This window comes from Pantherophis guttatus, chromosome 2 (assembly GCF_059756535.1).
Source record: "Pantherophis guttatus breed Tessera chromosome 2, ASM5975653v1, whole genome shotgun sequence".
Lineage (NCBI taxonomy): Eukaryota > Metazoa > Chordata > Lepidosauria > Squamata > Colubridae > Pantherophis > Pantherophis guttatus.
The window spans coordinates 249942342-249966040 of NC_142064.1; the positions used below are offsets into that span (position 1 = coordinate 249942342).

The 23699-nt window shown below is 44.4% G+C and overlaps 2 protein-coding genes across 12 annotated transcripts in view; both read right to left on the minus strand.

Moving 5' to 3' along the window:
* Positions 1-128: 128 nt before the first annotated feature.
* OGG1 (8-oxoguanine DNA glycosylase) lies at positions 129-22819 on the minus strand. The gene is made up of 7 exons (XM_034431749.3): positions 19633-22819; positions 14319-14692; positions 12890-13069; positions 9340-9521; positions 7111-7258; positions 4717-4766; positions 129-2827 (listed from the first exon to the last, which is right to left on the minus strand). The coding sequence occupies exons 1-7, from the start codon at positions 19851-19853 to the stop codon at positions 2723-2725; spliced, it is 1260 nt and encodes a 419-aa protein (XP_034287640.1). The 5' UTR covers positions 19854-22819; the 3' UTR covers positions 129-2722.
* Positions 22800-23699, minus strand: part of BRPF1 (bromodomain and PHD finger containing 1) — a 31378-nt gene continuing 30478 nt past the window's right edge. For all 11 annotated transcript variants that reach the window (XM_087883805.1, XM_087883804.1, XM_087883807.1 and 8 more), the window contains one exon: positions 22800-23664. In XM_087883805.1, coding sequence (XP_087739931.1) covers positions 23481-23664 — 184 coding nt within the window. In that variant the 3' untranslated portion in view covers positions 22800-23480. The remainder of the gene's footprint in view (positions 23665-23699) is intronic.

Consider the following 23699-nt stretch of genomic DNA (forward strand, 5'->3'; position numbering starts at 1 on the left):
GTTCACCAAAGGCCGGCCCCAAAAAGAGGAAACCATCACTGAGGGCTGTTGCCCGAGATGAATCCAATTTGGTTACAGGCACACTTTTAGGAACTAACGTAAACAGACAAACTATGCTAGAAGAGACCTAAGGGACAAACCAGGATTGTTTTATTAGGATTGATACAGCACTTAGAAATAACTTAGAAGCACTTTATAAAAGGATAAAAAATAAGTAGATCTTTGCCCAAAACCACTAGAAATGGTCAAAGACAAAAGGAAGAAATGGATTTGGGCAAGAGAGAATATATATATATATAACAGTTTTCTAAAACAGTACACAGTAAAAAAAAAAAAAAAAAAAGGCCACAGCCAGACCAGGTTGCACTCTTTAAAAGTCTCTGTTCTGATAGTGAGATTCACTGAAATCAGAAAAAACGCTTGGTTTGGCTGCAGCATGCTTATCATTTGGGTTTAGGAATCTAATTTACGACTTCCTTTATAGATGCAAAGAAAATTAAGGAAAGCGAGAAAAGGGAGATAGTACAAGGGATTGAATATTAGGGGTAGCGTTCTAAATACATGAGGCAGCAAAGGAAAATTGGGAGCTGTTGTGTCACATATACATAAGCAAACACAAAAAAGAAAAAGGAGTTGGCTCAGCATCTGGAGGAGCATCAAAACATCACGCCAGAAATGAAACGAAGTACCTTTTAAAACACGTTCCTATTAATGCTGGATTTTGGCACCACAAATACTGTTGCCGTTTCAGTAAACCACCTGGAAATCAGCCCTATGTCCAATGACCAGTGCTTCTTTTTGAACAGGGGTCTCCAAACTTGGTGAGTTCAAGAGTTGTGGACTTCAACTCCCAGAATTCCTCAGCCAGCCATGTTTTAGAACAGGGGTCTCCAACCTTGGCAACTTTAAGCCTGGTGGACTTCAACTCCCAGAATTCCCCAGCCAGCAAAGCAAAGCTGGCTGGGGAATTCTGGGAGTTGAAGTCCTCCAGGCTTAAAGCTGCCAAGGTTGAAGACTCCTGCTTTAGAATATCATCAGCAGCAAAACACAAATCAGCTGGAGATGGTCTTCACTTATAGTGCAACTCCCTTCATTTACTCAGGTGTAACCTGTTCTGAATTCAAGGGGGCTCTTCTCCAGGTAAGTGGGCAAAAGAGTTAGAGTTAGGTAGAATTAAGTACTGCATGGGACCCAACTGTGTGGCAACTGATGCCAAAGACTTGACAATGTTGTAAAAAAATCCAAAACACTAGCACCCTCAGCCAACGTTGAATGGTAGGGATCCTTCCCTCTTCTCTTAGCTAATAGTCCAATGGTCAATTAATCAGAATAGAGCTGGAAGAGATTTTGGAGGTCTTCTAGTCTAGCCCTTTGCTCAAGCAGGAGACCCCTATACCATTTTAGAGAAGTGACTGTCTAGTCTCTTCTTAAAAACCTCCATCGATGAAGCACCCACAGCTACAGAAGGCAAAGCTGCTCCACTGGTTAATTGTTTTCACTGTTAGGAAGTTCCAGGTTGCTTCTCTCTTTGATTAGTTTCCATCCACTGTTTCTTGTCCTGCCCTCTGGTGCTTTGGAAAATAATTTGACCCCCCTCCTCTTTGGGGCAGCCTCTCAAATACTGGAATACTGCTATCATGTCCCCCCCCCCTACTCTCTCCTAGGTGGAGGTGTCATCCATCACCAAAAGTCAGCCTATCACAAGCAGCCTCTGAAATGATTCAGCATTACAGAATGCATGTACCCCAGTTTTATGAATGAGAGAGCATGCGAACTTGGCCATAAAATTTGCTTCCTTTAAAAAAAAAGGACTAGTCTTATTTTTATGAGAGGCGGGATGGCTCAGCAAGTTAAAGACGCCGAGCTTGTCAGTTGGAAAACTGTCAGCCTGGGTTCGAGACCCGAGTGCCGTGCGAGACGGGGGTGAGTTCCTGTTACTTGCCCCAGCTCCTGCCAACCTAGCAGTTCGAAAGCAAATAGATAAATAGCTACCACAAGGTAACCACATTCTGTGCGCCTTGTTGTATCAATTGTGCTGACCGTGGAAGCGAGTTCAGATCACGCTGGTTCCCTCAGCTAAGAAACTGAGATGAAAACTGCTCCTCTACGACTAGACAGGGAAAACCTTTACCTTAATTTTATGTGGTACCGTTAAGTTACTGGTGATATTTAACAGACTCCATAGCTCAACTTCCTTTGGGGAAAGCCCATTCAATTTCTGTCTACCCTCAGGCAACTCTTATCAACCTCACTATTTAATGGGAGTCCAGATTGCTGATGTTTGTCACCTCTTTCAAAACAAGGATGCTTTTGACACCCTGAACAGATGGCCCCAAGTTAGAGAAAATGACTTTCCCATGGTCTGCTTGAAAAAACTGCCTGATGCCCAGTACCAATGCCCAGCAAGCCTATTGCGATTACAAAAGTCACAAGGAAAAAGCGGGAAACGTTCTACTGTTTAAAATACATGGCAGCTCCATGAGATGCTTAGGCTACAAGCAACCTCTGGTGGGAAAAAAGACAATAAAATTTTAAAAACAAAAGTAGGAGCAACTGACTGAGGATCCCCGCAACATACAGCAGCTTCGGTCTTCCTCAGCGGCTCACAGAACCCTTATTCTTAGCATGGGTGATTTCTCTCTGGCTCCAGTCACTAACAGGAAAGGTCTTCTTCCTTGCCTGTATCAGTCCCATAAATAAGGTGGAGCTGCAAGAGAAGTTACTATGTCAAGGTGGAGTGGCTGCTCTGAGCCACTTTGATGCAACGGTGTTTGGCATTCGGATCTGCAGACTCTTGGTTCTTCCTTAGGTCGGCACAAAACAGGACCTGGCAAGAGAGGGAAAAATCTGGATGGCACAAAGGGTTAAAAGATATTTTTAAAAAATGGGACATATCAGGTATGACTGCAAACATCCAGATCGCTTGCAGATGGCATCCAGGAGAAGATTTTTTTTTCCTGTCTCAGTGCTTCCACCTAATGGTTATTCAAATTTTTGCAACTCACATAGAGATCAAATCAGTCAATCCTGAAGGAAATCAACCCTGATTGTTCTCTAGAAGGATAGGTATGAAGCTGAAGCTGAAATACTTTGGCCACCAAATGAGAAGAGGATTCATCGGAAAAGACCCTGATGTGGAAAAGACTGAAGGCAAAAGGGAAGGTAACAGCAGAGGATGGGATGATTAGATAGTGTTATTGACGGAATGAACACAAATTTGGGCAAACTCCGGGAGACAGTAGAGGACAGAGGCGCTTGGCATGGTGGACAACAACTTATCTACTAAAAATTTAATTAATTTAATTTAATTTAATTACTTAAATTTATATGCCGCCCCTCTCCGAAGACTCAGGGCGGCTCATTGTATCCCCTCTTCTCCTAGTTCCTATTTCTAATCCCTGACTAGATCCTTGGGAGTCAAGTCATCAAACCATGATCTGCAGAGCCATAGAACGTCCCTCTCAAATATTTTTCCAGCATCCACCTGACCTGCATCTAGCTAGAAAGAGAAAGTTGTTTCAGCATTACTAGTGGGAACTGGATGCATTCAACCAGTCAATGTGGGTCACTGGAGAAAGCTTCAGCCAAGAACCTTCATCATGGCTGCTTCTGTTTTGGTATATAGAACTGGAGGAACAAAGTGGGTTGTGTGAGGGGACATGTCGATATGGATAGGGAAAGAGGGAAAGGGAAAGGGAAAGGGAAGAGAAGAGAAGGAAGGGAAGGGAAGGAAAAGGAAAGGAAAGGAAAGGAAAGGAAAGGAAAGGAAAGGAAAGGAAAGGAAAGGAAAGGAAAGGAAAATAAGGAAAGGGAAGGGAAAGGGAAGGGAAGGGAACGGAAGGGAAAGGAAAGGAAAAGAGGAAAGGAAAGGAAAGGAAAGGAAAGAAGGAAAGGAAAGGAAAGGAAAGGAAAGGAAAGGAAAGGAAAGGAGAAAGGAAAATAAGAAAAGGGAAGGGAAAGGGAAAGGGAAAGGGAAGGGAAGGGAAGGGAAGGGAAAGGGAAAGGGAAAGGGAAAGGGAAGGAAAGGAAAGGAAAGGAAAGGAAGGAAAGGAAAGGGGAAAGGAAAATAAGGAAGGGAAGGGAAGGGAAAGGAAGGGAAGGGAAGGAAAGGAAAAGGGAAGGGGGAAAGAGAAGGAAAGGAGAAAGAAAAAAAGGGAAGAGAAGGTAAGGGTAAGGGTAAGGGAAGCTCTGTGTAAGAGAGTGTGTGAGAGAAGAATCTATTCTGGCTCACTGTGGGTTTTTGCTTTCCTAAGCCCAACTTAGCTTAGTTACTGGCTTCTTTCTACGGTTCACAGAGTTCTAGGGTTCACAGAGAACAACAGGCTAAATCACCCAGCTGGCTTCTGTGCCCATAGGAGGCCTAGAATCCACGTTTTAACCATTGGACCAAACTACTATCCACTAATTCAGCCCCCCAAAGGACTCCCTAATCATGAATACGTCCCACCACTGGACTGTGATGTCCCATCTCTACCTTGAGGAATAGAGACTTGCTTTAAAAAAAGGAAAATTCAGATTCTACTAGTATTGTTGAGCTATTGTGAAGTTGGCAATGTCTTCTAAATCGATCCTGCGGTTTGCTATTATAAGGAAGACAGAAAGTTTATGCAGCTTATAGAGAAAGCTTCTCCTAGTCTGGCATCTTACCTCTTCTGGCAACAGTGGGCAATGGCACTGAGCCTTAATGCGCGAAGGGGAATGCTGTTTCATACTTACCGCTTGCGCCCATCCAGAATATGGTCCCCAAAGGCTGCGGAAGAAATTTCCTGGAGGCAAAACAAACTTAAATTAGAATGTGGCAAAGAGCAAGTCCACACAGCTCAAACAGCGGAATAAGGGTTGATTTCCCAAATTAGTTCACATCCCTTCCCATATTATTGTATTTCAGTTCTAGGTGTCTGCTGGAGGAGAAATTAAAAATTTAACAGAAGTTATATCAAGCTTTAAATATCGATGGGTGGTTCTGCACGCATCTAGATAACCAACAGTCCCAGAATATCCAGAAAACAATCACTGCTATTTTAAGGTTTCTTCCCAAACTAAAAGAGGCTTTTCCAGAGGTTTTTTTTTTTTGACATTTTATTGTATTGCCATAAATCTCTCATATTGTTTATGAGATTAGGGTTTATTATTATCGTTCTATGATTTAAGATGCTTTAAAATAGAGACAGAAAAATAAACATTCTGTCAATGTTAATTACAATTTAGGATGGCAACATTCCAAGCACAACAATATTTTATGCTCCAAGAGGCTACTACATACTTGAAGCCCTTCATCTGTTGGAAAGTACATTTTGTTATGGAGCTCAACTAGGCCCTTCATTTAACTTTACTCCTCTGAAACTCATTCAGGCTATGCTTTTAGGAACCCAATGCTGGACTACAACTAGAGACAATGCAGTGGAAGGCCAGGTAAGATGACATATCTAGTTTAGCTGATGACCAGTTATCCTTCCTTCCACCAAGACTATCCTTTGTAACACCACCTGATGGATAGGAAACTTCATGGAAATAAAACTTGCTTAAGGAACTGCTATTTGTAATAAAATCACTGAGCGATTGAGGGCAAAAGAAGAAGGGGATGGCAGCGAACGAGGTGGCTGGATGGAGTCACTGAAGCAGTCGGCATGAGCTTAAATGGTCTCCGGGGGATGGCAGAGGACAGGAAGGCCTGGAGGAAAGTTGTCCATGGGGTTACGATGGGTTGGACATGGCTTCGCAACTAACAACGAATTTATAATTCCTCTCTGCTTCCTGTAAGGCTAATGCCCTCCAGTTTCATCAGAGTTTATCATTGGCCACTACAGGAAATAAGATGTGACTGAAATAGGTCTGATTCCTCACAACCGCTCTGACATTTTTATATATGTTTTCTGAACTGAAAGGTCTTGCTCAATGTCACTCATGCCTTAGCCATCTTTTGTTTGGACTACTTCATATGCTCTACATGGGGTTGTCCTTGAAGACATCTGGAAACTGGACTGGTCCAAAATGCAGTGGCACACACAAAATTTTGGGTGTCCTATGGTTCACCCAAGTAACACCACTGCTGTGTGAGTTGCACTAGCTTCCAGTTGCTTTTCAGGTGCAATTCAAGGTGCTGGTTATTACCTTTAAAGCCCTACATCGCACAGGGACAGGTTACTTGTGGGACCGCCTCTCCCTGAGCGTATCTCCTGCTCCTACTAGGTTAGATAGGGTGGGTATGCTCCAGGTTGTCCCTTCCCTCAAGAGCCCTGGTGGCACAGTGGTCAGAATGTAGTATTGCAGGAAAACTCTGCCCACACTCTGGAGTTCAATCCTGACAGACTGAAGGTTGACTCAACCTTCCATCCTTCCGAGGTCGGTAAAATAAGCACCCAGATTGTTGAGGGCTGACATTGTAAGTTGCCTAGAAAGTGCGGTAAAGCACTATGGGGCAGACATATAAGTATAAGTGCTATTGCTGTTGCTCGGTGTTGCTATTTAAGATGGTCACCAGCAAGCAGGTGTTCTGCTCCAGCTACGGACCACAAAGAACGCAGCCCACACAAACTCTATACAAAGCTTATTTTACTCAAATAACTTAGTCTTTATCAACCAAAGGCTGTTAATAAAACTGTCTTAACAGCCTACCAGATTCTAAGAGCCTTATCTTATTCTAAGATAAGGTAATCACAGTCTTACTAGAGTTGGCAGAAAGCTCAGAAATAATTTTGCAGAGAATCCAGACGCGAAGGAGATTGAACTAAAGTTGTTCCCTACAGCTTGCTGCAATCAATGTTCCTCCTTAAATAGGCTAAGGAAGTGGCCAATTAGCCCCAAGCCTTATTCTCGAGAAGACCTCCTCCTGAGGAGCACTCCTGCCTTTTGGCAGCTCTGCGTGCCCGTGCATTGAGAAGAGGCTCCTCCTCTTCGTCCTCTTCACTTAAAGGAGCTTCTGGAGGTTCTGAAGGCCCTGGCTGAATCCCCGCCTCTGACACTACATCTTCTCCAGCCTCCTCACTGTCCGACTCGAGCGCCAGCTGCACAGGCTGATGGCGCAGCACCACACCAGACTCCTCGTTGTCGGAATCAGTTACAATCTGCACAGGCCACTGACGGGTCACAACAGCAGGACCTTTTCCTCACCAATCTCTCGATGGACACGCTCCGTCACACTGCGGGCCCCCATCCCCAACTCTTGGCCATAGTAACGTTTGGCAACCTGCCATATATGGGTATCCACTGGTACAGCCTCAGTTTTGTCCAGTGCCATTAGGCACACACAGTCAGCCACCTGTGAGGGAAAGGAAACAGTTGCAGCATAGCAACATTTATCAAATTTATGTGACAACATATTCTCTGTAATATCTAGGGTCCTCAACCCCCAGGCTTTGAGCCTTTCGGAACCAGGCTGCAGAAGTGGCTGGTGAAACACACGGGCGCTTGTGCGAGCACTTGTGCGAGCAGTGGGCTCAAATAGCAGGCATGTGTACCCACCATTCGTGTGGAGTCATCCCCCCTTTCCCCCTCCGGGCCAAGCTGCAAAGCTAGAAAGGTTGGGGAACTCTTCTCTATATTGTTGATGCACCAATAAGAACGATAAATTAGAATTCCAATCCCCTATGGCATATTAAAGCAATTGAAGTCCATCTAACCACAGCAACGAACAATAAACATAACAAATAAACGCAGATAGCATCAACGTCCCAACATAACCCCAAATGCTCTTCAGATGTTACAAAGGGGAAGCCAATCTAGCTTCTAGAGCAGGGGTCTTTTAAGACTTGTGGACTTCAACTCCCAGAATTCTGGGAGTTGAAATCCACAAGTCTTAACGTTTTGTGAAGTTTGGGAGACCCCTGCTCTAGTGGGAGGCTGAACCACAAAATAGGGGTCATTACAGTGGTGAAATCCAATTTTTTTTTACTAGCGGTTCTGTGGGCATGGCTTGGCGGGCATGGTGTGGCTTGGCGGGCGTGGCTTGGCGGGCATGGCAGGGGAAGGATACTGCAAAATCTCCATTCCCACCCCACTCCAAGGGGAAGGATACTGCAAAATCCCCATTCCCTCCCCACTCCTGGGGGAAGGATATTGCAAAATGTCCATTCCCATCCCACTCTGGGGCCAGCCAGAGGTAGTATTTGCCGGTTCTCCGAACTACTCAAAATTTCCGCTACTGGTTCTCCAGAACCTGTCAGGACCTGCTGGATTTCACCCCTGAGTCATTATAATGATTGCAGGGTGTCCTTCAGTTTCCCTGGTCTCACGAAATGGGAAACCACCAACAGTTTTCCCCAGGATGAACAAACTAATAGGTTTATTCTACCTGGAAAATACCAGCTACTGTTTGACTATCAGAGATAATCGGAAGTAGGCCAAGGAGAGAGGTGTTTTTGGCTTTTGCCTTAAGCCAACTGGGGCCTCATATCTGGGCCTCAGCTAGGTTTTTATTTTAAAACATAGTCAAAATAACCGTCCATTGTTTAGTTGGGGCCTCAAACTCAGGCCTTTGCTGTGTTTTTACTTCAAAAAGTATTTAAGTTAGAATCCACTGTTTTGTTGCATAAATGGTCGTTTTTCATTTCTGTTATATCTGAGGCCTCAAAAGTTGGAATTGGCCTAGATCAGGGATGGCTAACCTTTTTGTCATCGTGTGCCAAAAGTGGGGGGAGTTGAGGGGGGTCTTGCGCACCCGTGCCCACACCCATAATTCAATGTGCCCCACCCCCTGCGCTCCCCCCACTTTTGGCACGCGATGGCACGGTGGGCCCATTAGGCCTGTTTTTTGCCCTCCCCAGGCTCCAGAGGCTTTCTTGGAGCCTGGGGAGGGCGAAAACGGCCTTCCCCAACCCCCCGGAGGCCCTCCAGAGGCTGGAAACAGTGGGCCCGGAAGGCCAGAAAATTAGCTGGCCGGCACGTTCATGTGCGCTGGAGCTGAGCTAGGGGAATGCTCGCGTGCCCACAGATATGGCTCCACGTGCCACCTGTGCCATAGGTTCACCATCACGGGCCTAGATGCTTCTGGATCTTGGGGGAAGGAGTGGGTAGGCTTGATCACCTCCCAGAGCATAAACAAAGCTACCTCAAGCTTAATATATTTTTTAAATATTTTTAATTGGTTTGTTATTTTAAATTGGGGCCAAATTAATATATATCTTTTAAATTGTTTTTAATGTTTGTATTGTATGTTTTTTATCTGGCTGTATACCGCCCTGAGTCCCTCGGGAGAAGGTGCGGTATATAAATTCGAAATAAAAAAAAAAGAAATTAAAAAAAAAAACTTTTTTTGCAAGCCGCAAGTAGGCACAACCGAACCCACAGGCTTTTTGGCTAAACAGCAAGACAGGGAGGGAGGGGTGTCAGGTCCATGCTCACCTTCACTCCCACTCCTGGAAGGGTGCACAAGGCATGCCGAGCCTGCTCATAAGGGACAGTGCGCAATTGCTGAAGGCCAGCGGCCCCACCAAGAGTCTTGAGGACAGCCCGGGCGCTCTCGCTAATAAACCGTGCCCGATAACCGAATCCCAGGTCCCTCAGCCGAGCCTCTGTATCTGCTCCTGCAAGAAGTTTACCCCAAGAAGTGGAGACAGGAAACCAAATCCAGAAATAATTCTATTTTCAAGAAGAAACAGAGCTGCATCATGGAGGGATGGGCGGCAGGTAAACGTAATAAACAAACAGGCAGTGCAACATCAATCAGCTGCCTAACAATGAGAAACCAACAGCTTGCAGCCAGCTACTGAAGGAACAATAATAGAGTGACACCATCATTTTACTGCTACAGTTTTCGCCAAATCTTTCAAGGATCTGTTAACCAGCTCTTCATTAAAGTAGAAAAAAAAAATCAGAATTTCCCTTCAGCAAACAAATAGAATTTCTGCTGCAGGATGGATCTTGGTAGCTCATCTCTGGGATGTATTTTATTTTCCTATAACTTGTTTCAATTACCGTACTTTTCGGAGTATAAGACGCACCTTGTCCCCCTCTAAAAGAGGGTGAAAATGTTGGTGTGTCTTATAAACAGAATACAGCCATTTTTGGCCTCCTGAAACCCTGCCCCGCGAGTCCCATTTTTGCCAAAAACAGGCCCATTTTTCACCAAAACAGGGCCTGCAGAGGGTTTGGGAGGCCTGCAGAGTGCTCCTGGGGTCTGGGGAGGGCAAAAACTTTTTTTTTTCTTGTTTACCTCTTTGAAATCTTGGTGCGTCTTATACTCCACTGCGTCTTATACTCCGAAAAATACGGTACCTAAGCTACCAGCTACCTGGTTCAATTCTAGCAATGAGCAATAACTATTAAGCAAAGGTGCAAATGGGGAGTGCATCAAGTGACTCGTCATTGGCACTTCTTTATACATCTAACAAATCTTTGACCAAGCAAAGATTCAAAGGATCTTTCAAGGAAGATTTAGCAAAGTTTAGTTTATGAGACTGAGTATCTTCTCCCAGTTCCATTCATTCTTTCTGTACTATTGATTGATGGTGAGAAGACTAGAGAGGCTCGAAACTAACAGTGGATATCTACATTCCCGACAATTGTCAATTCCTTTTTAAAATTAAACTTCCAGCACTTCCATGTGCAATCTTACGTTGACTTTTCCTTCAGATCATTGTCCACGTGGGTGTATTCATCTTTTACAAGCCTGAATTGCCAATGGATCCCTTATCCTTGCTGAGTCGTGTTCCCAAGCACTTAAAAACATTTCTTCAGCTATATGACCTACAATAAATTAAGAGATCTTAAATAACTGCTGAATTGGTCTTCAGAGAGTCATATGGAGAGCGCGTACAAAATACATGGCTCTCAAGAGTTTTCCTAGCTGCAGATTGCTAGAGATTTTGGTACTGGTGGTATACAAAGTATAATAAGTGAAAAGTCCTGTTGTGGTAGGAATTATGACTACAACTAGTCAATGTGGAGGTTTAATTTATTTACCGTATTTTTCGGACTATAAAACGCACCGGATTATAAAACGCACCTAAATTTACAGGAGGAAAACAAGAAAAAAATAGTTTTTGGCCTCCGCGTGTCGTGTTTTCACCCTCCCTGGCCCCCAGAAGCACTCTGCAGGCCAAAAACAGGGGTGTTTTTGGCGAAAACAGGCCATGCGGAGCACTGCAGTGCTTCTGGGAGCCGGGGAGGGCGAAAACGCAATACGCGGAGCGTTCGGGAGGCCAAAAATGGCCATATTCGGTCTATAAGATGCACCTAAATTTTCACCCACTTTTAGGCGGGGAAAGGTGCATCTTATACTCTGAAAAATACGGTACTTATCTCTTTATTATTTCAGAAAGAGCTCCTTTGTGATTTAAAGCAGAACTGTAGGAAAGCTGCACACTGAATCAGCCAGCACTGTGACTCTAAAGTGGAGACAGATATCAGAAACCAGACCAATGGTCCTTCCTTAGTGCTAAACAGATAGTGGGAAAAGAGGAAATCGCAACCAGGGCCATCTGAAACAGGAAGGTTAAAAGGGGTGTTCCCACACTCTCCCCTCTGGCATTCTGCAAACACTCCAAAAGATGTTTGACACAGGGGTGGGTTCTAAATTTTTTTACTACCGGTTCTGCGGGCGTGGCTTATTTTGTGGGTGTGGCTTGGAGGTCATGTGACTAGGTGGGCGTGGCTAGCTGGTCAGTCTCATTTCTGGAAGGTCCTCGCACTTACGACCAGTCCTCGCACTTACGACCTGACTCATTTGTTTGCTTTTAACACTGATCAGCTGTAGGGTGGCAAGAGCCCCCTTTGAAGCCCCGTGGCAAGAGTTTAAACAGTTTTTTTCCCTCTAGTCATCAGCTGGGACTCAGGAGGCAGCAATAGATTGGGGGTGGGACCAAATAAAAGGTAAGAATAATGTGGGGGGGGTGGGGGGGTGGGAGGGCGGGGGGGGAGAACCGGTTCGGTGACATCATATTGTCACCACTACCAGCTCGGCCGAACCGGACCGAACTGGAAGGAACCCACCACTGGTTTGACATCAACTAAGAACTTCCTTATGTGTGGTGAAGAGAAAGGATCAGTCTCTGTGTGAGAAAGTGCCAGTTCTTGCAGGCCCAGTGCTTGTTAAGCATAAAGGTTGCTTGGAAGAAAGAAACAGTGGGAGGGTTAGAGGAGAACAATGAGGGAGATGGCAGATGCTTCAGATAAAGTGTCTGCTGCTGGAGTTTCCAACCTTGGCAACTTTAAGACTTGTGGACTTCAACTCCCAGAATTCCCCAGCCAGCATGAGGAATTCTGGGAGTTGAAGTCCACAAGCCTTAAAGTTGCCAAGGTTGGACACCCCTGGTCTACTGGATTACCTGATCAGGCCTGTCTCAGTAAACTCCTCCATCTTTCTGTGCTACCTGGTTGAGACTCAACTCATTGCCTGGGCTGCTACATGGAAGACAGCACCCATAATGGTATGTGGGAATGATCCTTGAAGATCGGAGTGGATGGGCGAGGGAGACACACAACCAGGGGAATAGTTGGATAAAAGGCAGCTTTCCCTAAAGCAGGAATGTGAATGTAGCGCAACTGTCTTTTGCTATGGGGGCAGAAGAGCACTTCTTTTGGATGTAGTCTGGAGGCTTTTAAGAAGAGACCTGATAGACATTTATCAAATATTGTATAGCTCTCCTGCGAGAGTAGGGGGTTGGACTAGATCAGGGGTCTCCAACCTTGGCGACTTTAAGAGTTGTGGACTTCAACTCCCAGAAAGCTTTGCTGGCTGAGGAACTCTGGGAATTGAAGTCCACAACTCTTAAAGTTGCCAAGGTTGGAGACCCCTGGACTAGATGGCCTCCAAGATCCTTTCCAACACTGTTACTGTCACTGATGTGTCCTTTTGGGGACAGAACAGTAAACGGAGAAGGAATCAGAGATGTAGCAGGGATGGTTTGCGGAGAGGAAGGCCGCAAAGCAACTTTGAGGCCTAAGGTTTTACCTGCCATTGCTTGCAGTGTGGGGAAGGCATGGTAGGTCTTGGTATCCAGCTGGCAGAGGCGGCGCCCAAAGGCCTGGCACAGGTGTTGAATCATGTTGGTGATGCGGGACAAGTGGTTGTTGGAGGTGCAGATAAAGGAGAAGAGGCACTCCACTGGGTCCTGCCGCAGCACCCGGACACCTGGGGGAAAGAAAGAGTCACTAGGTCTTTTCCTGCCATCCGTTTTCTGTGTTTCTAGGTTTCCTATCACTAGTCATGTACTTTATGTTTAAGCTTAGGGATTTAGCTTTTCCTTGGTGCTGAATTATTTCATGGTACTAGTAGTAAGCAGAGAGAGATCCCTGGGCAAGAAAGCCTCACTAATAAAGGAGAGTATTTGTAGCTCAGGGTTAAAATGAGGGGTCCTTGGTGCTCTCTGAGCTTGGTTGTTTTCTTGCAGAATTTTTTGTTCTGACCTAGGCTCCTTTGAAAAGCAGGAAGAAGAGTTTTAGTCCTGACAAAACCTCTTTTATTTACACGACTGTGAATTACTTCCATTCACAGTCAGCAAGGCTTGTCCAAACAGTTTTTCAAAGAAATATTTATCAACATACCTTATCTCACTTGGCAAGCTGCCACGTAACTTGTTTCCAAATGCAAAGTAAGGCTAAACTTGGCAGAGTCTCTTACAGTCACGAACACAACTTTCCACTCTTGAAACAAACGAATGAACAACCAAATTGTTTCCTGCAAAAGCCTCCTTCCCGTTCGCTCCTCTTTTGTTTCCTATGGGAGGGGCCAATCATCTCCAAGGTGTGGCTTTACTCCCAAGTTGACCCTGCTTTCTGAGTTATTCTTGTCTTCTGGCAGCTCTGCACATGCACATACTGGGATCGGGCTCCAGCTGTTCTTTTGCCTCATTGCTGTCTATCTCCCTCGTCTGAGCTTTCCCCAGCCCCCAGAACTGCCCCATGTTCCTCCCCAACCTCCTCACTTTCTGACTCTGCTGCTAGCTCCGCTGGCTGCCGGTGGGCCACAACATTACCCAACTAGGTAACATCAGGACAGCATTTTATTATCTGCAGTGCAGGTAATAAAATGTCTGTGAGAAAACAACCAAGTTCAGAGAGCACCAAGGACCCCTCAAGAAAGCCTCACTTTGGGGTCTGTCCGTTTTCAAATCTCCCTCTGCCAGACAAGGACGATGTTTGTTCCCTAAAATGCATAAAGACATTTAAGAAATCAAATTCTGTGCTCTTGATATAAGACACAGCTTTGACGCTGGTCAGTTACTCTCAACTAAATAAAGCATCACTTAGTTCTAATTCCTGAAAACAAGTGCTCACACGCAAATTAGGATATTGTACTATCTCTTCATCATGTAAAAAAAAAAAATTCCATATATTTTTAATTGTAGCACTACATCGTTCTCCAGTGCTAGTTTGCCTACCTGGGAATTTAACACCTACTTCCCGGAAATGCGAGTCAACGTAAGACCAACCCTGGTATAACGCAGATACATTTACATGTAGCTGGAAATAGTCCTGGAGGATCTGAGAAGGAGTCAACCCATCGGTTCCCCGGGCCAGCTCTCCAGGCAAATGGCTGCCTGAACGCTCGCTTGTCCCAGGACGATTCGGTTCCGGCTGTGTTTGCTTCCTGCTCTTCTTCAGGGGAGGTTCGGACAGGCCTTCTTCCTCTCTGCCACCGTCTTCCTTTTCCTCTTCATGCAAGGTGTACCACAGATGTTCCTCAGACTGAGTGAGAGTCCAGACTCGTCCGGCCAGCACGCCAGTCCAGTAGCCAGGGCTGGTTTCAGACCACCTGAGAAAATCACAAGCTTGGTTAGCAGCAGAAACAGCCAAGTCTCACCTAAAAAGACTACACAGATCCTTCAGTCAATACCAGTACCGTAATCCTCGACGTACAACAGCATGAACAAGTGAATTATGGCCATTTTCACACTTATGACCAGTGGCGGGTTGCCCCCGATTCGGACCGGTTCGCAAGAACCGGTAGTAAAACCGGCGGGAGGCTCCGCCCACCGCCCCAGATGTCATCATAGGCGATCTGCGCATGTGCAGAAACTTCTGGGCATGCGCAGCTCGGCGCGCATGTGAGCGAACCAAACGCCCAGGCGCGATCCCGTTGCAAACCAGTAGTAAAGGTAAGTAGAACCCATCCCTGCTTATGACCCCCGTGATCACGTAATCAAACTTCGGATGCTTGGCAACTGACTCATATTTATGACAGTTGCCATGTCCCAGCGTCATATGAGCCACCTTTTGCCATCTTCTGACAAGCAAAATCAACGGGGAAGCCAGATTCACTTAACAACCATGTGACTAACTGAACAATTAGAGAGATTCACTTAACAACTGTGGCAAGAGAGGTTGTAAAATGAGGCAAAATTCACTTAACTTACTTAAAATTCACTTAGCGACAGAAATGTTGGACTCAATTGTGTTTGTAAGTCAAGGACTACCTATATATAGATATTGTTTATGTCTATTGATGACTTGATTTGTCAGGGCGCCAGGCCTCCAGGTATTCTCTAGTGTTCTTGGACATGGCTTGTTCTAGGATGGTCAGAGTTTCCCAGTTGAAACTATGATCGAATCTGTCCATGTGTTATGAGAGTCAGGAGTTTTCATCATGCCTTCTGACTGCTAGTTGGTGTCCATGAAGACGGGATGTGCTAAAACACTATGTGCAGATTTGCTATGGATGGTATGTCCAGTTCTTGGAAAGCATCTTCACTTTAAGGATTAATAATTATATTAAGATTGCACGATGGTACTGCTAATTGATTTTAGGAGCCAAGCTAATGAAAAGAAAATAGTATGCCTAGTAACTTCTAAGCATGCAAAACGGGAAAAGAAAAAGCAGTTCAGCTTCTTATAGCTACAGTAGTGAGCCTGTTTTTCAACTAACTTGATAGCGTCTCTGACAGCTGCTCTCCAATCAACTCTGATCAACTTATCTGAATTGTTTGAGCAAATAACCAGTGATAGAAGCCGGGTCTATGTTCTACAGTTAAGCTACTCCTTCTCCAAACATCACTTCTAAAGTTATAAAAGTTCTTATTATTTCCTGCCTTTATCTATAGAGCGCTCAAAGGTAAACAAGCTAAATTGTTACCGGCTAACATGCAATTACCTTTATTAGTGGTGCAATTCAAAAAAATGCATGGTTACAAGGTACAGGATTAATTCCTTTATTGAAAATGGAAGGAGAAATAAATTTATTTCTGGAAGAAATAAATTTTGCAACTGACCCAAAGAGAAGTTCCTTTCTCATATATCTCACAATTGGGCCTCCGAGGCTACAGGCAACTTTAATGGTATTTATTATTTTAAGGCCTTAGTAAGACCACACCTGGAATACTGCATCTAGGTTTGGTTACCACATTACAAAAAAGATGTTGAGACTTTGGAAAAAGTGCAAAGAAAAGCAACTAAGATGATTAAAGGCCTGGAGACAAAAACATATGAAGAACGGTTGCAGGAAGTAGATATGGTCAGTCCAGAGAAAAGAAGGACTAGGGAGTGACATGATAGCAGTATTCTAGTATTTGAGGGGCTGCCACAAAGAAGTGAAGGTCAATTTATTTTCCAAAGCACCAGAAGGCAAGGCATAAAACAATAGAAACTAATCAAGGAGAGAAGCAACTGGAATTAAGGAGAAACTTCCTAACAGTGAGGACAATTAACCAGTGGAACAGCTTGCCTTTATTAATTATTTATTTATCTATCTATCTATCTATCTATCTATCTATCTATCTATCTATCATCTATCTATCTATCTATCTATCTATCTATCTATCTATCTATCTATCTATCAAATTTCTATACCGCCCTACTCCCGAAGGATTCAGGGCGGTGAACAGCCAAGATAAAATACAGATAATACAAATATTAAAAGTCCCTTAAAATTATTAAATATTTTGGCCGAAACACAGATTAAAACACCCAATTTATAAGATCAAACAAATTAAAAATTTAAAAGAGGAGAGTTAGGCCAGGCCAGCCTGCTGAAATAAAAAAGTTTTGAGAGCACTTTAGAAGCACTTTAGAACTTTAGAAGTTGTGGGTGCTTCATCACTGGAGGTTTTTAAAAAGAGACTGGACAGCCATCTATCTGAAATGGTATAGGGTCTCCTGCTTTTGAGTAGGGTGTTGGACTAGAATAGTGGACACCAACTGGTGGTCCGTGGACCACTGGTGGTCCGCAAGAAAATTTTGGTGGTCCACAAAAAAATTATTTGCATTTTTTTATATTGCACTAAAAACTATTTCTCTTTTTTAAAAATTCATATTACTGGCCTACGGGATTTAAAATTATGAATTTGGTGATCCCCGAGGTCCAAAAGGTTGGTGACCCCTGGACTAGAAGACCTCCAAGGTCCCTCCCTTCCAGCTCTATTCTAATTTTAGCCTCAAAATATACAAATAAAATAAAACTGATGTTCAGACTAAATTTTGTTACGGTCTCTAAAGAGTTTCAGATTGTGGATTAAATTCAGTGTAATGCAATTTGTCACTTTAGAGAAACAGTCTCAAAGGTGTTTTTTTTTCAAAAGGCAACTGGACTTTGTTTTTTCTTGAAGACGTTTTGCTTCTCATCTTAAGAAGCTTCTTCGATTCTGACTGAATGGTGGAGGATGGAAGGATTTAAACCGTTCAGTCAGAACTGAAGAAGCTTCTTGGATGAGAAGTGAAACATCTTCAAGGAAAAACAAAGTCTAGTTGCCTTTTGAGAAGATGAGGAGGATAATAGTAATATAGCCCTACTACATGGATAAATACCTTTAGTGCTGTGGGAGATACCGGTAGGTGTTTAGCAGAGTGATGGCATGGGAGAAAAACTATCTTAGTGCCCAATTATTTTGGCAAGCAACGCCCTATAGCGGTGTCCTGAGGGAAGAAGCTAAAACAATTTATGTCCAGGATATCTGTAGCAGGGGTGAAATGTAAAATTTGTTACTACCGGTTCTGTGGGCGTGGCTTGGTGGGGGGAGGGGGTAATGTGACTGGGTGGGCATGGCCAACTTTTTTTTTTTAACTTTTCAAAGCATTTTTTCTAATGCTTTGAAAAGCCTCTCTGCCGATCAGGCAACTCAGCTGCAATCATCAGAGACTTTTCAAAGCACTTTTTTTACCACCTCTTCGGCCAAGAGGTTGCAGAAAAAAATGCTTTGAAAAGCCTCTGATGATCCCAGCTGAGCCGCGCGATCATCAGAGGCTTTTTTTTTTACTTTTAAAAGCATTTTTTTGTCGGAAGAGGTTGTAGAAAAAATGCTTTGAAAAGTAAAAAAAAAAAAAAGCCTCTGATGATCGTGCGGCTCAGCTGGGCATGGTGGTGGTGGTGGGGGGCGCAGGGATTTTTGCTACCAGTTCTCCGAACCACCAGCCACCATTGCTACTGGATCAGGTGATCCGGTCCGAACCGGGAGCATTTCACCCCTGGTCTGTAGATATTGTCACAGCCCTCTTTCTGGCTCATGCCAGAATATAGCCCTACTACAGGTCCTCAATGGAAGGCAGACTGGTTACAATTGTTGTTGTTTTTTTTCTGTAGTCCTAACTATCTATTGAAGTCTGTACCTGTCCCGTTTGGTTGCAGATTTCACCTGACCCAGGAGATTTTTCATAGATCTGTAAGTGATCTATTCTATGAAGTCCTTGGTGCTAGTCGGACAATGAAGCATCTGCAAGCAAACCACCGAGCTCAGAGAGGTAACAAGGATTCCCCAGTTCAACCCTGAGCTACATATATTCTCCTGTATTGCAGTGATCTCTCAGGTTCTCTTTCAATTCAATAGCAGCACGGGAGAATTCAGGGAGCCAATTGGCTGTGCCCAGGGGGAAGGATTTGTAGCTCAAGGCTTCAGCTCCATGAAGCCAAGGAGATTATATGCAGAAAACAAAAGAGCTGAGGACGACTGGGTAAATTCTACTGATGCTTCGAAGAATTAGAAAGGCTTTTATATTTAATGATATTGTGGCTTGGGGGGGGAGAGGGAGAAAAGGGGCAGCATCCCCATTACCAAAATGCAAGTGACAGCCGCTTCCCCAAAAAACCCCTGAAAGGAGTGCCGTCCCCTCTTTGCAAAAAGAAAGATGGGGTTTATTTTTTTGCCCCCATCCTTCTTACAAAATGGTAAAAGCTAAAGGAATCCCTGCGGATTTTACTTCGCTAGCCCTTATCAACTACTTATAGGGGGCGGTGCTCATCATCCTTTCTCTTACAAATGGGGGATGAACCAAAATCATCATCATCATCATCATCATGGTAAAAAGGATTGTTGGTTGCGGATGATGGGGAAAAAAAGCTCGCAGGAGCATTGCTTGCACAAGCAGAATATATACATCATTACGAAGAAAAGCCTGGCCAACATCTCTCTCCCTCTTCCCCCCCTCCCCTCCCTCTTCCCTCGGTCTATTCTCTTTCGTGCGCGAGCGCGCCGGGGCTTTTATGCCTGCATTCCAAGCGCTTGGCTTCCTTCATCACCGGGCCTCCATGCACCCCAAAGCTGCACAACCCTGGGGCGTAGCCAAGGGGAAAGCAAAGGCAGCAAACCCAGAAAGGGGCAAGTTAAAAAAAATGACTGCTGAGGAGAAGCCGCCCAAGGACGACGCGATGCAAAGAAAGAAAGAAAGAAAGAAAGAAAGAAAAGGGCCAAGGGGCAAATTCAAGGGAGATGCTTTTGGGGAAAAAAAGGTTGCAATTCCTGGCTGGGAGCCGCCAGGGGGCGCACTAACCGGAAGGTCTGCCCGCCACAGAGTACCAGGTCGAGGCGGAGTTCGGTGCGCGGGCAAGGCAGGGAGCGCCAGGGAGTCGCTCGAGGCAGCTGGGTCGGCCGGGGGTTCATGTTGGACCTTCTGCTGTCCGCCGTCCTTGGGGATGAGCGCGCTCCGGCCGCAGCTCTCGCCTGCACCAGTTTGGCGCAAAACCCGTACCTCCGAGTCCGTAAAATCACCATAGAGTACGGCCCCTGGATGGAGAGGAGGGGCCGCGCAGGGGTAGAGCGGGGCAACCGCTTTCCGCTCTAGGCTGCGAGAAATGGTCTTTGTGGTCTGTTTGGGCGGAAGCCCGGGTCTTTGGGCACAGGGCGAATTCTTCCTGTTAAGGCTGAAAAGGGTCTCTTGTACATTGCAAGGCAGATGGGAGAGGGGAGAACGGAAATGGAGCTGCCATTACCTGGGCTGCCGAAATCAGAATAATCAGTAGATGGTAGCACAGTGTTCCTTGAACTGGATGCTCTTTGCTATAATCGTAGTTTAAACATCTATATAATAGAATAATAGAATAACAAGAGTTGGAAGGGACCTTGGAGGTCTTCTAGTCCAACCCCCTGCTTAGGCAGGAAACCCTACACCACTTCAGACAAATGGTTATCTAACATCTTCTTAAAAACTTCCAGTGTTGGGATATTCACAACTTCTGGAGGGAAGTTGTTCCACTGATCAATTGCTCTGTCAGGAAATTTCTTAGTTCTAAGTTGCTTCTCTCCTTGATTAGTTTCCACCCATTGCTTCTTGTCCTGCCCTCAGGTGCTCTGGAGAATAGTTTGACTCACTCCTCTTTGTGGCATCTAGCAAGAGTTCCAGGCAGAAAACTTATTATTATTTTTAAAAAATGGTATAATGCAAGCATCCTTTCAATTATCCTTTCTTTTCTTGTCAGGCATGGGGGTTAGAAAATTAGTCAGGGCCGGATTAGGGGCATTGTTATTCTTGGCAGTCTTTTTTGTTGTTGTTTATTTTAGTTTATAGTTACTTACATTGTTTTAAATTCTCTTCCCCACCCAGATTCACCTTGACAAGCCATATACATTAACATGCAGTGATATTTAAGCTATTGTAAAAACACATTACTGCTGCCATTTCAAGGTGATCGGCCCTTAATCCCTCCTGTAAAACGTGCTGGAAGACACTTAAACACTTGATCATAGAGCGTTTGATCTTAACAAACAACAAAAAAAGCTAGATTTCCACTTCTTTTAGCTGGTTAGCTGTTAAAATTCACATTAAGAATAATAAGGTCACATCAAATAAATATTTGCTGGGCATTGAAGCAGAAGCTGGAATTCATTCCATGGTATATAACAGTTGAATTCTAGATTCTTCTAAGTAATGCATTTTCTTTAAAGTGCCCAAATTGATAAAATTAGTGGGAATATAATGCACATTTAATTTTAAATCATTATTTTCATTATCAAACATCCAAATATTTCATTAAAAATTACTATAATTTAAATAAGATATTCATTTGATCTTTATTGTGGTACGTGCTTTTCCTAATAATACTTGCCCTGGGTTAACTCCATCCTCCTAGATTTTGTAAATTGATGTACCGTGTTTCCCCGAAAATAAGACCGTCTTATATTTTTTTGAACCCTGAAATAAGCATTTGGCTGTATTGCCATGCGCTCAAAAGCCCAATTGGGCTTATTATGAGGGGATGTCTTATTTTGGGGGAAACAAGGTAGTCATATAAATAATGATAGTTATTCCTTATAGCAAGTAAGTCTTAAAATTTGTATAGTAGCATACAACTATACAACTTTTGCCTTGCTCCAAAAGTTCTTGTGTCTTGGGATTAGGTGCTGCCTCAATATGGTTTGTCCTTTTCTGGCTGCTATCAGACTCCAGCCCAAAATCTAAGCCAAGTGCCAAGCAGGAATCACTCCACAATGGGTTAAATGTCTGGAGATTCTCAATCATCCAGATCATGGTTATCCCAAAGGGGCTTTTCAAAAGACAACTGGACCACAGTGGGTTGCTTACAAACACTTGTAATCCTGGCAGTTGATTGATTGCCCTTTCCCTTACCTCCTGTAGCAATTGTACATTTCCGAACATCACTTCCTGCTTCCTTGCCTGCTTCTTGACTTCTTATCCTCCACCATTTCTACACACACACACACACACACTCTTTTGTAGGCTAAGAGCCTGAGTGGGGTGAAGCTGCCTATGGATGTTGGCAGGGTGCTAAAAATGCCAGGACATGGTTCAGTTAGCTAGACACCTGAAATATCAGTGTGTATGCTTGTGAGTAAACTGCGTAGGGAAATTAATAAGCTAATTCCCTCTGAAGTTTTCCTGGGGCTGTAAACTTTTACTGCCTTTGGGAGAAAAAGCATGAATTTAGCCCTGGTGAATTGGGGATGGGGGTGGGTGGGAAATGTTTTTTGCTGCTGTTGCTTTTTTCAAATGCAGGCAACAATCCCAGCTTCATTCTCACACAACGTTAGGACATATTTATAACTAGATAAAATGATTGTCACCCAGTTTAGATCATCTTCTAAAAGGACTCTTTAGAAAAAAAAATGGAAATTAAAGCTTTCTTCTGAAATACAACAAATGAAGTGACTGCAGTAGAAGAAAGGGTAGGTGCAATATCTAAATATTGGATAAAATGAATAGATTTGACAACAATCTCTCCAAAATAATTAATTAGAAGCTTTTTTTAGAAAAATACCATATACATATTTAGCACTATTGGTCTAAAATGTGCCTTTATGAATAACCTGAAAACAAGTTCTGCTGCTAAAATTTGCAAGGTCTAACTTTGTCATCTGTCTGGATGGGAAAAGCTTTGAGAATAATTTGTTGATGCTCTGAACCCTTTGAAGCTTCAGTGCAGTAAACTAAAATACAAGGAATGATGAAAACAATTCCTTAAGCCATTTTTTCTACAAAGTCAATTGTTATCATTTCTAGATACGAAATCTTATGGTATACTGCTAATGCTAAATAAACAATGGTGGTGGGTGATGCTAATCCTGATAACGGGATAGTAAAGCTAGCTTGATGATTAATTGAAGCCAAGAGTCAGCACATCTTCTCATGAGACCAGAACAAGACCAGAGATTCCCTTATCCTTTCCGCAAACAGAATTTAAAAAAGGCAATGAGCCCACTTGGTTCCAAAAGAGCCATTTTATTTTCTAAGAATCAATAGAGGTCTTCTTTCTCCAAAATAAATACAAGTACAAATGCCCACCCGGCTGCAGCAGAAAGAGCCGGGTTTCTACAAGGTTGGGGGGGGGGGGAAGAGGAAGGGGGTCAGGCAGATTCCAAAAAGCTATAGTATCAAAATGTGCAAGTGAGAAGACGGCGGCCCTGCTCTGCAGAGTGTCGGTAGGGCTGGGCCGAGGAAAGGCTGATGGAACTGGACAGGTGCTATGATGCAGGGAAACGGGGCCAGACTCTGTATGTTGGGAGGGGTAGGTGTACGGAGCAGCCCAAATAATTTACATTCTCCCACTATTATACAGTATCTTACAAAAGTCTAGAGCCTTAAGACCCAGAGAGTTAGGGTACTGCCCATAGGAGCTATGCAGGCAGCTGGGTATTGCTCGTGCAGCTGGTCAGGGCAATTCCAGGCATGGAACAAGGAAGGGCAGGCTGGCAGAAGAGGTAGGCTTTGCCCACGTGAAGGGCACAGTGCTCTGTGGGTGTGCCCAGCACACTGGAGGAGCTGTTGGGTGCTCTGTGCGTGTTCCTGCAGCAGCCAGGCTTCCCAAGGCTGGAGCTCTCTGCTCCCTTCTCCCGTACAGTCCAGCTGCACTGAGTGAGCACCCAGGGCGGGAGCCCCTCGGAGGGTCAGTCACTCTCGCTGGAGTCGCTGGTCTGTTCTCCTTGCACCTTGTTCCGGTGCTGCATGGCTCGGTGATAGGCAATCTGGACAGACTTGCGGATGTTGGACTTGCGGCCTTCCAGCATCTTCTCCTTATCCAGATCCTGGTTTACGCCAAGGGGCACGAGTTTGGTGCGGGGCAGCCATTGCCTGCAGGGATGGAACGTGCGAGAAGTCATTAGAGC